Source organism: Phyllobates terribilis, unplaced genomic scaffold (assembly GCF_046119375.1).
Source record: "Phyllobates terribilis strain yellow unplaced genomic scaffold, ASM4611937v1 Scaffold_8__6_contigs__length_399053987, whole genome shotgun sequence".
Lineage (NCBI taxonomy): Eukaryota > Metazoa > Chordata > Amphibia > Anura > Dendrobatidae > Phyllobates > Phyllobates terribilis.
The window spans coordinates 145,511,850-145,527,671 of NW_027362768.1; the positions used below are offsets into that span (position 1 = coordinate 145,511,850).

Here is a 15,822-nt window from a genome sequence, read left to right on the forward strand (position 1 = left end):
TAGTGTAACACTCTGCAGATCAATCAAATGGAAGAGTTTTATCAGGGATTGTCCAAGGAGGAGTATATAGCACCGAGCAGGAAGAAAATGATACAAATTGCTCTCTGATTCTGTGACATTCCTTCTGCATGATACTGTGTTGCAAGCAGATAAGGCTTAGTCAAATTACAATATGAAGAAGAGGATGGGATGTTGCCTGCTTGTTGCGAGGCAGCCGCTTAAGCTGGTTGCACAGCCCAGCAATCTTGTTTGCAGAGAGGCTACATTTTTCCTGTGCATATTAGTAAAACGTCTTCTGTACCTGCTGCCGTCTAATCAGTTTGGCTGCTTTGCCCCAAGAAAGAGACAGATTTGGCATGTTGATTTTCAATGCCTGACCCTTTTGTTTCCCCAGAATGTCCTCTCTTTCCATAGAAAAAACATGCATGATCAGTTAAACCTACCGTGCATGTGTATGCGGGAGTCTGGAGAGAGCTGTCGGCTTACTAAGGGCTCGTTCCCACATCCGATTTTCGCCTACGAGTGCTATCTGTGGTTTTCATGGATACCAATCATGTTGATGATATTCTATGGGGCTGTGCACTTATCTGATTTTTTTTCCTCGGACCAAGTGATCTGCGGAAAATATCGGAGATGTCCAATTTTGATCCGAGGGTCGGATTTTCATTGTCTAAATGGAGAAAGTGTAGAAACTTTTTTTTTTTTTAAATCTCTCCACATATGAGAAAAGCGGATGACATTTAAACCACACTCTGATCAGAATAATCGGTCTGTTTTTGTCTTACGTGGAAAAATTGGACATGTGAATGTACCCTTACAATACTTTTTTTTTTTTTTTTTTTAGCTGGAACTTCCCTTTAACATCTCAATGGACTTTTCCTTTAAACTGTAGTAAAATTACTCACTTGTAAAATCCCCCACTGCTCCAGTAGTGATACTCTGGCGGCCCCCCCATTATTTGTTTCTTTTCCACCATACTCATGTGATCACTACATCTAACATCTGTCCTCGGCACGGATTCTAGCTTGCATGTTATATGACCTCTATGGCCAGCGGGGACCCCCAGAGCCTCGATGCTGGAGCTGTGGGGGGAATTACTGGGGGAATAATATTCAATTTTTATTTTAGAACATTTCTTGCTTTGATGTTAATTTTTTGCACTCTTGGATAATCCATGTTAACCAAACAGCAAAGCCGACAGAAAAGAAAAAAACAGGTTACAAAGTGGTCCTGATATGCTTATCACATGTCATATTCCAGAAAAAAAAGCCCCCTTTATTTTGTCATTCATTGTGCTTCCGGCCATTAGATATATACTTGATTTATGAATTCACCATGAAGTTGATATTTTATATTATTTTCCTTTCTATAAATTAAATTCTTCCCGGTGCAATACAGCCTCAGTAGATGATATAGTATGTACAGATGATATCAATCTCTGACCCTCATGTAGGGACAAATTGACCATATAACAATGTGTGAGATTATCCCGGATCTGCTCCCATGTAATTTCACTACGTGAGACTGAGTTATAGGAATCAAAACACTTTAATCCTCTTCAAACCCGGACAACAATCTGCCTGATGATCACGGGGTCTTGTCTCTCCGGAGAAATCTGAAACTGACCTGAATGTTACTTATTACATCTGTATTCTCATCCCGCTGACCGAGGCATGCTACTTCGTGATGTCAGTGTTTGTAAATAGAACAATGAACTTAACCATAAAGGGAATCTGTCATCGGGTTTTTGATACCTCATCTGACAGCAGCATGGTGTAGGGGCAGAGACCCTGATTCCAGTGATGTATCACTTAGTTTACTGGATGCAGGAGGTGTGATACAGACTGCTGCAGGTCTAGCAGAGCTTGGAATGCTGAGCCCTGTATAACCCCGCCTACATCACTGATTGGCAGATATCTGTGTACACTGTATATTGACATAAAGCTCTTAATCTGTGCTGGGGGCATGGCTGCAATAGGACACATGAGACATCGAGTCCTGTAGTAGTGATCTCCTGCTGATTAAAACACTTATTTTATTTAAACAGCACACAGCCTAGTAAGTGACACATCACTAGAATCAGGGTCTTAGCCCCTACATCATGGTGATCTCAGATTACATAGCAAAAACCTGGTGACTGATTCCCTTTAAATGGTACTTCCCAAGATAGTAAGTTGTGATAGGGGATATTTTTCTGATTACAGTCCGTCTGACCACTGGGAACCTCAAAGATCTGAGAACAGGGCTCTGCTTGTCCTTAGATGTGTATGCACTTGTCACATATATGTGGTCACATGACCGCCCACTCCTAGCGTCGGCACCGGAGAATCTGCACTGCATGCAGTGCTCACATTGATTGACTGCAGACTTGTACACCAAGGCCGGACAACCCCTTTTTGGTGTGTTTCTGTTAGAAAAAAAAAAAACACTCCAAATTTGGCTATTGAATCAATTGAAGCAGAAAAAAACAGCCCATACACAAAAGCCATGTAAAAACATGCTCCAAAACATTAGATGTTATGCAACTTTTTTTTTTTTTTTTTTACAAGATTTCTCAACCAGAATAATCCAAATAAAAAATACTGTGTGAACATACCCTTAGGCTAAAATTATTATTATTTTTTTTTCATTCTAGGAACATGTTTCCTTCAAATCTGGTGGAGGCAACTTTTAAGCAGGTCAGTCATTCAGTTGTGCTATTGTTTAAAGTTCCTGAGATTTTTATTCCATTTGTTGAAATATTTATTTGTTTTAAAATTGTGTAATTTACCATTTATGTTTAGTCTTTCATGGAACAATACAGTATACTGTGTTTATGCCTGTTTGTTTAATGCGTGCTTGCCATAAGGGCAAGTAGTAGCCCTCAGTAATCAATCCGATTAGAACTTTTCTTTGACAGGTTGAAAAGTAGGAAAGAAGATCCCGATGTTATATTTGTTTAGGCTTCTTTGGCTTTTATATAAGAATATGTTGTTTTCTAACACTATTTTTCACTATATACTGATGGAACAATCGCTATCATTCTGATATTAGGCTGCATTCACACATTCGTGTCTATTTTTACATCCATGGAAAATGAGCCATTTTTCTCTCATGTTGCATCCTTTTAATTTTTCTCATCCATTTCTAAAAAGTGAAGGAGGTGAAACGCGGATGGTTAATAAAATGGCGTGTCTCTCCCTTTGGTGTGGGCTCCGGCGATGAGGCTGCACCTTTCTGGGGACATGACAGCTGATCTGATCAGCTGTCATGTGCCCCTTACAGCCGCTGGTGGAATCGCTGTCTTTCCTCATGCGCAGGCATTTCAGGACCTTAGGTATCCATGGTTACGACCACTAGCAACTAGCTGTCACTATATCAGTGGTCGTAACCATGGATACCTAAGGTCCTGCAATGCCCTGCACATGAGAAAAGAGACAGCGAATCAGAAAAACTATACTACATTTCTAATTGGATGTATTTGCTAATATTATTGCACCTACTGCATATTAGAATTGGATCTTGGAGATGGGAATACCCCTTTAAATGTGAACTAGGTTTGGGTTCACAAAATCATCAAAAAGATGTTATGCAGCTGTGGTTTCCAAACATGTCCATGTCAACAGAGGTCATTATGGTGTTAAGTAGAAATTGCAAATTATTGTAGATGAATCCAAGACTCCATTCCCCTGGCATTGGGTGCATGCACGTTGTGTTTGTGGCATGAGCAGAGGTCAGTGTGCAGGGAGGGTGAGGAGGAGTTGAACTGTCTCCATCTATTATCGGCTGTGTGATCCTGTGTTGTCTGCCTCCAGCTTTATTTTTGTAATCCTTCCCTTTGATAATGATGAGATGACGGCTGACCCTGCTCCCAGACTGTACAGCCCAGCTTACCATATGGAGACTATACAGTAATATATACACGATGCTGTGCAAATGTTTTAGGCAAGTGTAGAAAAAAATGCAACAAAAATACAAGTGTAAGTAGTTTATTTTGATCCTTTAACAAAATGCAAAGTGAATGAACAAAAGGGAAATCTAAGTGACATCAATGTTTGGCATGACCGGCCTTTGCTTTCAAAACAGCATAATTTCTTCTAGGTACACTTGTACACAGTCAGGGATTTTGTAGGATTATAGTCAGGTGTATGAGTTACAAATTATACCAAACAGGTGAGAATGATTATCATTCTAGGTCATATCTAGGTTGAAACAGTTATTAACAAACAGCTGTGTAGGAGGCTTGAAATTGGGTGAAGAACAGGCAACTTTGCTACAATGGTGAGGTTGTGGAAGATGGTTTCATGTCACAGGTCACACACTATGGCAAGATTGAGCACAGCAACAAGACGCAAGGTAGTTATATTGCATCAGCAAGGTCTCTCCCAAGCAAATATTTCAAAGCAGACGTTGGTTTCAAGATGTGCTGTTCTAGTTCTTGTGAAGAAGTGAGAAAACACGAAGGAAACTTAGTGCAGCGGATGAAAGACGCATCATACTTATTTCCCCTCAAAATCAGAAGAAGTCCAGCAAATTTATTCTGCAGCAGGAAAACAACCTCAAACATATGTGACATGCAGAAGTAGTCCTGTTGCTTCAAAAGCATCCAGCAACTGTCACACATAACACAAGCACAGGAGACAGGAAGTGTTGTGCTTCAGAAGCATCCAGCAACTAGAGCGGTTAACAGTCACATGAGAAGGGGAGTGTTTTAGCAGAGCCCCAGGGGGGATTGTGGGGAAGTTGTTTACTGTCTGGTTGGAGCTGAAGAGAAAGGTGGTGTGTGTGTTCTGTATCTCACAGAAGCTCCCCTGCAAGTGAAAAGGATTCAAGTCAGGAGTGATCTTAAGCACAGGTCAGGTAGCGTTCCTGAACTAGCAGTGCAGAGTATTGTCAGGCAGAAAGATAAGGACTGGAAGAAATGGTGTCACAGGGATCATCTCCCTCAGCACACGTTCCCCCCTCCTCCATCTCACTGTTGTGTTCATTAATGTGCCTTTGCATTAGAACTGTGCTGTCCTGTACTACTGGGAAAACTGTGAACTGCTGTGCTGCTAAGGAAACTTTACTGTTTGTCACTGGAGCCTGTTGCTCATAAGACTTAACTTGCACTGGCTGTGCGCCTTCTTATTAAATGCTACTGTTCTACCGTTTATGAGGACTCTTGTCAAGTGTGTCTGGTCAGCAAGTGAAACAACCTGCATGTCTGTTCCTGAGGGTCAATACCCCTGTGTGCCTGAGAGAATCTGCAGCACATGGTCTATGGTCGCCCTGAGTAACGGTTCCCCCAGGAGTCCAAAGAATTCATGTAACCTGTCTCACCTCTATCTGAACCTAGCGGCGTGCGTGTAACACATACAGCCGATGTCATTAAGAACGGGAAGTCCTGGAAGTGATTTTCCGGCCCCCAGAGAGCCCTGACCTCAGCATCATCCAGTCTATCTGCGATTACATGAAGAGACAGAAGGATTTGCATAAGCGACATCCACAGAAGATCTGTGGTTAGTTCTCCAAGATGTTTGGAGCAACCTCCCTGCCAAGATCCTTTAGAAACTGAGTACAAGTGTATCTAGAAGAATTTATGTTTTTTTGTCGGGAAAGGGTGGTCACACCAAATATTGATTACATTTAGATCTACTGTTTGTTCATTCTCTTAGCTTGCATTTTGTTAATTAATAAAAACAATCATTTTTTAAAACATTTTTACTTTGTAGCATTTTCTCCACACCTGCCTACCACTTTCATACAGTTCTGTGTTTTTATGTGCATGTGTGTGTACATACGGTATATAAATTTGATATTCATTCTGCTTTCTACTTTTTTCAGTACCGCACCAAGAATATACCAATAGTCAAAAGTGGGAAGACGACGTCATCAGAAAGTGTAACTCACAGAATCTTCATCTATGGGATTAAGGATGAAAATGGGTCACATATACAGAACTTTGCTCTAGATATCACGCCTTCCCCAGATGTAGTCTACAAGTCAGAACCGGGAACCAGCGATGGGATGAATGTTCTTGGAATTGTCATATTTTCTTCCACCATGGGTATGTGTTATTTGAAAAAATGTAAAATAAATCCCGCCTCTGAGACCCTCTCACAACTACATGTAGAAACAATGGACGCGCATGAGCCTCTCCATAGTCCTCTCTATGGAGGTTATGTAGATAGCCATGACATGCCAGCTATACCATTATCCTTGAAGTCTGCTCACACTTTGGTTTTTGCTTCATTTTTGGAGCAGAAACTTTCCAAAAAATTACAAGAAGTTAAAAAAACACATTGGAGAGTTTCTGCTCTTAAAATTCAGTATAAATTCTCAGTGTGAACACACCCTTAAGTCATCACAACTCCAGTAGTTATCATAGAGGTAATGGGTTCCCCAATGTCCAAAATATGGCACGGGGGGGCAATTTGCCTGCTTTATAATCGGGCCTTGCTAGAAATATGAACGGATTTAAAAAAAAAAAAAAGTTCTAAAAACTTGTACATAGACATGTTTGAACTTTTTACTAAACTATTCATTTAGACAAGAAAAAGACAAAAAACAAACAAACATATTGTTAAACAAATACAAAAAAACAAAACCAGTTGCTATATGCGACGTATATAGAAATGGTGATTTATTTCTACACCCCTGTCTTTCAGGTATAATGCTGGGACGCATGGGAACAAGCGGGGTACCTCTTGTCAGTTTCTGCCAGTGCCTGAATGAGTCCGTCATGAAAATCGTAGCCGTTGCCGTCTGGTGAGTTTGGTGTTGACTTTGCATTCTGTCTCAGCTATTTAATTTTACAGAAAAAAAGGGTCTAGTCCTTATAGGTATGGACATGGTTTTTGTACAAGAAGCCCAATATATTGGCTGTTGTGTTAGATTATTTCAAAAATGTTCGAAGAAAGATTATGTCACGGGTGTCTCAGAGGTGACAGACAGTCGGCCTGCAGTGGGTTGCAGGAGATCTCCACGTTTGGCATTGCAGACAGTTTCTTAGATAAGAGGCTGTCTTTAGGACCGAGCGACTACCTCTCTCTTGCTAATTAGCTCTCTGGCCTAAGTGTATATATACAGTACAGACCAAAAGTTTGGACACACCTTGTCATTTAAAGATTTTTCTGTATTTTCATGACTTTGAAAATTGTACATTCACACTGAAGGCATCAAAACTATGAATTAACACATGTGGAATTATATACTTAGCAAAAAAGTGTGAAACAACTGAAAATATGTCTTATATTCTAGGTTCTTCAAAGTAGCCACCTTTTGCTTTGATGACTGCTTTGCACACTCTTGGCATTCTCTTGATGCTCTTCAAGAGGTAGTCACCGGAAATGGTCTTCCAACAATCTTGAAGGAGTTCCCAGAGATGCTTAGCGCTTGTTGGCCCTTTTGCCTTCACTCTGCTGTCCAGCTCACCCCAAATCATCTCGATTGGGTTCAGATCTGGTGACTGTGGAGGCCAGGTCATCTGGCGTAGCACCCCATCACTCTCCTTCTTGGTCAAATAGCCCTTACACAGCCTGGAGGTGTGTTTGGGGTCATTGTCCTGTTGAAAAATAAATGATGGTCCAACTAAACGCAAACCGGATGGAATAGCATGCCGCTGCAAGATCCTGTTGTAGCCATGCTGGTTCAGTATGCCTTCAATTTTGAATAAATCCCCAACAGTGTCACCAGCAAAGCACCCCCACACCATCACACCTCCTCCTCCATGCTTTACGGTGGGAACCAGGCATGTAGAGTCCATCCGTTCACCTTTTCTGCGTCGCACAAAGACACGGTGGTTGGAACCAAAGATCTCAAATTTGGACTCATCAGACCAAAGCACAGATTTCCACTGGTCTAATGTCCATTCCTTGTGTTCTTTAGCCCAAACAAGTCTCTTCTGCTTGTTGCCTGTCCTTAGCAGTGGTTTCCTAGCAGCTATTTTACCATGAAGGCCTGCTGCACAAAGTCTCCTCTTAACAGTTGTTGAAGAGATGTGTCTGCTGCTAGAACTCGGTGTGGCATTGACCTGGTCTCTAATCTGAGCTGCTGTTAACCTGCGATTTCTGAGGCTGGTGACTCGGATAAACTTATCCTCAGAAGCAGAGGTGACTCTTGGTCTTCCTTTCTTGGGGCGGTCCTCATGTAAGCCAATTTCTTTGTAGCGCTTGATGGTTTTTGCAACTGCACTTGGGAACACATTCAAAGTTTGCCCAATTGTTCGGACTGACTGACCTTCATTTATTAAAGTAATGATGGCCACTCGTTTTTCTTTACTTAGCTGCTTTTTTCTTGCCATAATACAAATTCTAACAGTCTATTCAGTAGGACTATCAGCTATGTATCCACCAGACTTCTGCACAACACAACTGATGGTCCCAACCCCATTTATAAGGAAAGAAATCCCACTTATTAAACCTGACAAGGCACACCTGTGAAGAGAAAACCATTTCCAGTGACTACCTCTTGAAGCTCATCAAGAGAATGCCAAGAGTGTGTATAGCAGTATCAAAGCAAAAGGTGGCTACTTTGAAGAACCTAGAATATAAGACATATTTTCAGTTGTTTCACACTTTTTTGTTAAGTATATAATTCCACATGTGTTAATTCATAGTTTTGATGCCTTCAGTGTGAATGTACAATTTTCATAGTCATGAAAATACAGAAAAACCTTTAAATGAGAAGGTGTGTCCAAACTTTTGGTCTATACTGTACCTGTTGTGTCTGAGAGGGCATCGCCGGTTATATTCATTTCTACTTGTGAAGCTTAGCAGGAGCTGTACTTCGTCTTCTCTGGAGCTTGAGGCCGTGTGCACATTTGTAGTTTATCTAAAGCTAAGCCATTTTCCCCTGTTTTGTCGACCTTTGTTGTCTTTATAGTTTTAGTGGAGGTTGACTAGTGCTCATCTCCTTCCATCCCTAGCCGTAGCCTTACACCAGGGAAAGTAGGGCGAGGAACGCGATCGGTGATTGCTGAGGAGGTAATGTAGGGACATTAGTTGAGACAGGGTGACGTTAGACCAGACTAGGAGGTCTCCACTTCCCCCTTTCCCTAGTGCCTGGGCTCCCCATCCCTTTTCCCACTGTGTTGCACTTACGCCTGGCGTGACAGATTAAACAATAGAAAGAAAACCCCACTACTTGCATGGCAAGGTGGAAACTGACTGGGAGGGTGCCAACTAGTTATTCTGCATTGATGAAAATATTCAGATACAGGGCTAGGGTAGAGGGCTAAATCTTTGCCCAGCAGGAGGGTAACCAAGGCATGGTTCTTGTTTTATTCAATAAGATTGATTTGCAGCTCAATTTCCATCTCCCAACAATCCCATCACATTTACTTTGTGTCAAGGATCGCAGCCCGGGGGGGTCTTCACTGAACCACCCACGCTGTTATCTTTGAGCGAACAGCTCTCTGCTGCCCCTATCATCTGGACAATTATACGATTGGCTGACTATTAACAGAGGAGGCCGCAGGTTGTTTCCACTAATAGGTTGGTTATCAGGAAACTAACAGTGAGTGTATTGTATATACACCTCCGATTCCAACGCATGGAATATGTATATACCCCCATGCGGTCGCTGCTAACTCCATGATAACCCAAGAAAGATTATTAGCTGCCATCACCAGTCATTTTTATATTCAGGCCAACTGAATAGGTAGCGTATGGCTTCGAGACGTGGTTTACAGAACAAAATTAAACTATTACATTTTATATTTAATCCAGAACAATAGGCAGTGTTTATAAAAAATATTCAAAAGATTTTACAAAGGGGACAAAACAATACAGCATATACAGTTACATAAAATAAAAAGGAATAATGGCAGAAACTTACTAAGGCGCTCAAGGAAATGAGTCAACTTAGTTGAAGAAGAGCACTTCGATTGGGGACGTTCAGTGAACGGGATTCATGCATATGTGATGTGTATCTCTCTACAAAAATCAATATCATAATTTGCCTTGTCCTTTTATCAGCACTAGGGTTGAGCGAGTATGTTCTGTCAGAGTATGCTCGGGCCGAGCTCCGAGTAGTTACAGCTGCTCGGTGATATGGTTGAATCGCACCCGTGTGCATGATTTCAACTGTTTTACAGCTTTATTACATGTGAGGAATGTGTAAGAAATAGACATTCCTCACATGTACTAAAACTGTCAAACAGTTGCAAATCATGCACACGGGAGCAATTCAACCATATCACCCAGCAGCTGTAAATACTCGGAGCTCGGCCCGAGCATACTCGGCGAAAGGGTTAATAGAACATACTCGCTCAACACTAATCAGCACCTGAGTTACACCCACACACCACCCTTGGTGACCTCATGTGGGCCTTGTTGTTGGCTGTCCTCGGCCCTTCAGGATTTTATGAAATTCCCAATTTATGCGATAACTCCCCTCTGGATGATCGCAGAAGTTCGAGATCACCTCCATATTTTTTTATTGGGATTTTACCATTACCCAGAGACCAAACATGACCCGGTTGTTGTCAGTGGTCTGCTCGCTATTGAATTGTGGCTTATAGGCAAGGGTTACAGTTATGAGAAAATATGCATTTTCTTCCCTGATTCGTCCTGAAGCTGAAAATGTATGTCCCATCACTATTAGATTTATACACTTTATGCATTTGGGCTTCAAAAGGACTTGAATGGTTCAATTTTCGTATTTTAATTGGCTTCCTCATCCCCTGGCTATAGGTAATCTACCACTTCCTTATGTCCATTGTACAGGCTATTTCAAGAAAGGTCAGATTGCAAGCTCTTGTCCTACTGCAAAAGAGAGAGGAGGAGGGAGGGCGTGAATTCCCCCCTCACCAGGAGATTCAGAGATTTTAATATTTTCTATGACATTTTGCCTTTTGATGAACTGTGAATCAGAAGAAAAAAGTTCTACGATATCAAGAATCCTCACCAAACCCTAAACCTCTACTCAGAGTATCATGCATTACAGAAGTAACATCCAACATCCCACAAGGTTGTCTCAGGTCTAGGAGAGGGTGGTAGAGGTGCCATCTTGCTAGTCGTGAAGGCTGCCTTGACTGAAACCTGAAATGTGACTAGTGCACTTTTTTTTCCTTAAAAGTGCAATGTGATTATTTTATTTTAGAAATATTTTCTAAAACACCCAAAGAATTGAGGTGAGAGTTGCATTTTTATGTTACTTTGTCTTGTTCCTTGCTTCTGGTAGGTACTTTCCATTCGGGATAGTCTTCCTTATTGCCGGCAAAATCTTGGAAATGGATGACCCCACAGCCATTGGGAAGAAGCTTGGATATTATGCCATCACTGTAGTATGTGGACTGGTGGTGCACGGCCTCTTTATTCTTCCCATCATGTATCTATTTATCACTAAGAAGAACCCCATTGTCTTCATCCGAGGAGTCCTACAAGCTCTGCTCATAGCACTGGCCACATCCTCTAGGTAGTAGCCACATAAGACCTGAATAGTATGTTATATTTTCATGGAATGTTGTGGATTTTCCTGTTTAGTTGATTGAACGTGTCCAACCGCAGTCTTTGTCCAGCACACATTTGGCCAACACTTCGCTGTAGTGATACAAATAATGTGGTGTGTTGTCCCCATATTTTAGGATGCAATTCCCAGGGAGCCTTGCAGTCCTGCTCTTCCAAATTATGGCTAAGGGCAAATCAGGTTTTTGTGCTAAAGAGGTTGGCAGCCCCTGGTGAAATCTTCGGCACTTCGGCAGTTTCAGTGGATGTCACAAGTCTCGCAATGTTCTACTGAAAGACACAGCTGAGACTTTAGTGGGCACGTGACCACAAGTATGCAAATCATATACCTTTTGACACATTATGACTATGGATCAGCGAAATCCTAAAGGTGTGTGCATTATACACAATTTGGATTTGGCAAATTGCAGTGCTTTCTGAAGACTTCACCAGGGGTGGACACCCCTTTAAATATTTTTTATATATATTTTTGGCATTTTTTTAAATTAATATTATAATCGGTATCAAAATTAAAAATGAGAAATATTTCAATTTTCACACCAGTCACTAGTGCTATTCTATTCTAGACTCATACTTTTTTTGTTTCAGGAAATTCACATGTTCATTAGCAGTAACTGACTAAGGCCGGATTAATTGCATTGAAGCAACTAATTAACGTGTGCAAAGGTCATTGTGAAGGGAGGAGGACGAAATGAGCTGTGACATCTCTATAAACAGCTGATAACACAGGATCCACCAGTCACTATAGGCAGTGTTACCTGTCATTGTCACCCTGTAATGATAAGGAAACTGATGAAAACTCTTGCTGAAAGGACCGGAAATAAGTCAAAACTAGTGACCCAGTGGCCAGTATGAAAATTGCAAGATTAAGGCTTCATTCAGACGTCAGCTTTTTGGCGGACCTAGTTTCATCAGAAAGTTTCATCAGTTTGGTCCGAGTTTCAGCATTTTTTTTTTCTTCACTGTTGAGGAAAATAAAAGTTTTTCCACCTTCTCCAATCTAACAGTCAGTGAATAATGGACAGCTCATAGATGGCATTCAAGTGCTTTCTGATTTTTTTTTTCACTGACTTATAAACTTTCATTGTCGAGTTTGATCCGACATTCGAATCAATAGCAGACCACTTGGACCCCTCGGTGTTCAAAAAATCACATACATATGAACAGCCCCATAGGTACAAGTGCTATCTGTGAAAAACGGATAGCACTCGTACGTAACAAAATGTGAATGAGGAATAATTTTGTTTTTTTTAATAAGGATCGTGATATCGAAAATAAATGTAAAATAATAAATTCAACTGATAAACATAATTTAAACAATAGATCATTTTCTGATAACACATTCCCGTTAGCCTAAAGTATAGATCTGGATAGATCTGGACATTTTCTCAATATATACTTTACCATTCCCATTGTCCGCATACTGTTTGTTTAACTCTAGAGGAAAGCACAGCAGAAGGCACTTTCCTATACTGAGCGCCTGAACAATATAACATACTCCATGTGGTATACGTTCCTTTACTATGGTTTAAGAGTGCCTAGGCATCCATCCGGACTGTGGCCACTGTCAGGCGAATACCTGATAAGTGTATGTACACGGCATTGGCCATAAATACAGTGTGTCCCTAATCTTACAGCAACACAGGGATTTGTATTAGAACCAGAAACCTGGGCGTCAAAGAGTTACATCCGGCATATGAGCCATTAACACAGTACATCCATCCCACAAGCTTGGACTGGCCAACGGTGGAACTGGAGAATCCTCTGGTAGGCCGCTACTGTGAAGTAGTGCTAATGAATAGTGCTATTACACTTGATTCACAATTTGCAGAAAAAGGTATTATCTGATCATTCATTAAACAAGCTTGCCAAATTAATATTACATAGAAGCAAAAATAAATTTGCATACTAGGGTCAGGTTATTTTTTCATGTAGCTGAACATTGGATCCCAAGAATCAATGTTACTGGTGGGCCTTTGCCAACCCAGTCCGACACTACCCACCCATGTATATGGGACCTTATTCTGCTATTTCTATACTCGGTTGAGTTGACATTGACTTTTTTAATCATATTAATTTGTTTCATTGGTTATTAATGTTTTTCTTTGCCCTAACATGACTTAGTAGAGCTGTAAACTTAAAACAAAGAGAACGTTAACAAAAACCAGAGTGTAATTCAATATTGCCCAGTTATCGCACTCAAATTTTGTGTATTGTTTCATTCTGTGCACAAATTGGGCGAAGTCTTCATTGGAAGAATATTTGCTGCTATTTACACCAAAGTGGCGCACTACGTTTGATAAATCTGGCGCATCTTTGCATTTAACACATTTGCTTAGAACTGTTTTTCTGCTTTTTACGCCATCCCTTAACTGAAATGAGTTAAACCATTTTTGCATGCTTAACTACACCCAGATGACACCCACTTTCTAAAAGTGATGAGAGAAATATAAAATATCAAAATGTCCCAAGCAAATATAGTATGTCAGTTTTTGCAACTTTTTAAAGAGAAAAGAACTGTCTAAAATGGCTTGATATCTTTTCCTTATCCTGTTGTAGCTTATGCCAAAGGTATGCACTCAAGACATACATCCAACAAAAGTCTGAGACATGTGCCATTGTGTAGGCATACAGTGGGTACGGAAAGTATTCAGACCCCTTTAAATTTTTCACTCTGTTTCATTGCAGCCATTTGGTAAATTCTAAAAAGTTAATTTTTTTTCTCATTAAAGTACACTCTGCACCCCATCTTGACTGAAGAAAAACAGAAATGTAGTAATTTTTGCAAATTTATTAAAAAAGAAAAACTGAAATATCACATGGTCATAAGTATTCAGACCCTTTGCTCAGTATTGAGTAGAAGCCCCCTTTTGAGCTAGTACAGCCATGAGTCTTCTTGGGAATGTTGGAACAAGTTTTTCACACCTGGATTTGGGGATCCTCTGCCATTCTTCCTTGCAGATCCTCTCCAATTCCGTCAGGTTGGATGGTGAACGTTGGTGGACAGCCACTTTCACGTCTCTCCAGAGATGCTCAATTGGGTTTAGGTCAGGGCTCTGGCTGGGCCAGTCAAGAATGGTCACAGAGTTGTTCTGAAGCCACTCCTTTGTTATTTTAGCTGTGTGCTTAGGGTCATTGTCTTGTTAGGAAGATGAACCTTCGGCCAAGTCTGAGGTCCAGAGCACTCTGGAAGAGGTTTTCATTGAGAATATCTCTGTACTTGGACGCATTCATGTTTCCTTCAATTGCAACCAGTCGTCCTGTCCCTGCAGCTGAAAAACACCGCCATAGCATGATGCTGCCACCACTATGTTTCACTGTTAGGATTGTATTGGGCAGGTGATGAGCAGTGCCTGGTTTTCTCCACACATACTACTTAGAATTATCACAAAAAAGTTCTATCTTCGTCTCATCAGACCAGAGAATCTTATTTCTCATAGTCCGGGAGTCCTTCATGTGTTTTTGAGCAAACTCTATGCGGGTTTTCATATGTCTTGCACTGAGGAGAGGCTTCCGTCAGGCCACTCTGCCATAAAGGCCCGACTGGTGGAAGGCTGCTGTGATAGTTGACTTTGTGGAACTTTCTCCCTCTCCCTACTGCATCTCTGGAGCTCAGCCACAGTGATCTTGGGGTTCTTCTTTACCTCTCTCGCCAAGGCTCTTCTCCCATGATTGCTCAGTTTGGCTGGACGGCCAGGTCTAGGAAGACTTCTGGTGGTCCCAAACTTCTTCCATTTAAGGATTATGGAGGCCACTGTTCTCTTAGGAACCTTGAGTAATGCAGAAATTCCTTTGTAACCTTGGCCAGATCTGTGCCTTGCCACAATTCTGTCTCTGAGCTCCTTGGGCAGTTCCTTTGAGCTCATGATTCTCATTTGGTCTGACATGCACTGTGAGCTGTGAGGTCTTATATAGACAGGTGTGTGCCTTTCCAAGTCAAGTCCTATCAGTTTAATTAAACACAGCTGGACTCCATTGAAGGAGTAGAACCATCTCAAGGAGGATCACAAGGAAATGGACAGCATGTGACTTAAATATGAGTGTCTGAGCAAAGGGTCTGAATACCTATGACCATGTGATATTTCAGTTTTTCTTTTTTAATAAATTTGCAAAAATTTCTACATTTCTGTTTTTTTTTCAGTCAAGATGGGGTGCAGAGTGCACTTTAATGAGAAAAAAAATGAACTTTTTAGAATTTACCAAATGGCTGCAATGAAACAAAGAGTGAAAAATGTAAAGGGGTCTGAATACTTTCCGTACCCACTGTACAGTATGTTAAAGAAAGACGTAAAGGAGTTTTCTCAAGTTATATCTGCAGGAGCGTCGTGCTTCCTGCCCCCAACTTCCTGGTTTTGCCGGGGAGCGATGTGCTCCTGAAGATTGTCATTTCCCT

General features: G+C 41.1%; 1 protein-coding gene across 1 annotated transcript in view; it reads left to right on the top strand.

Annotated features, from left to right (window-relative positions):
* The window catches only part of SLC1A7 (solute carrier family 1 member 7), a 101,551-nt gene that overhangs the window by 63,976 nt on the left and 21,753 nt on the right, over positions 1-15,822 (top strand). Inside the window, exons 4-7 of the mRNA XM_073642631.1 lie at positions 2,636-2,678; positions 5,806-6,028; positions 6,630-6,729; positions 11,146-11,379. Coding sequence (XP_073498732.1) covers positions 2,636-2,678; positions 5,806-6,028; positions 6,630-6,729; positions 11,146-11,379 — 600 coding nt within the window. The remainder of the gene's footprint in view (positions 1-2,635; positions 2,679-5,805; positions 6,029-6,629; positions 6,730-11,145; positions 11,380-15,822) is intronic.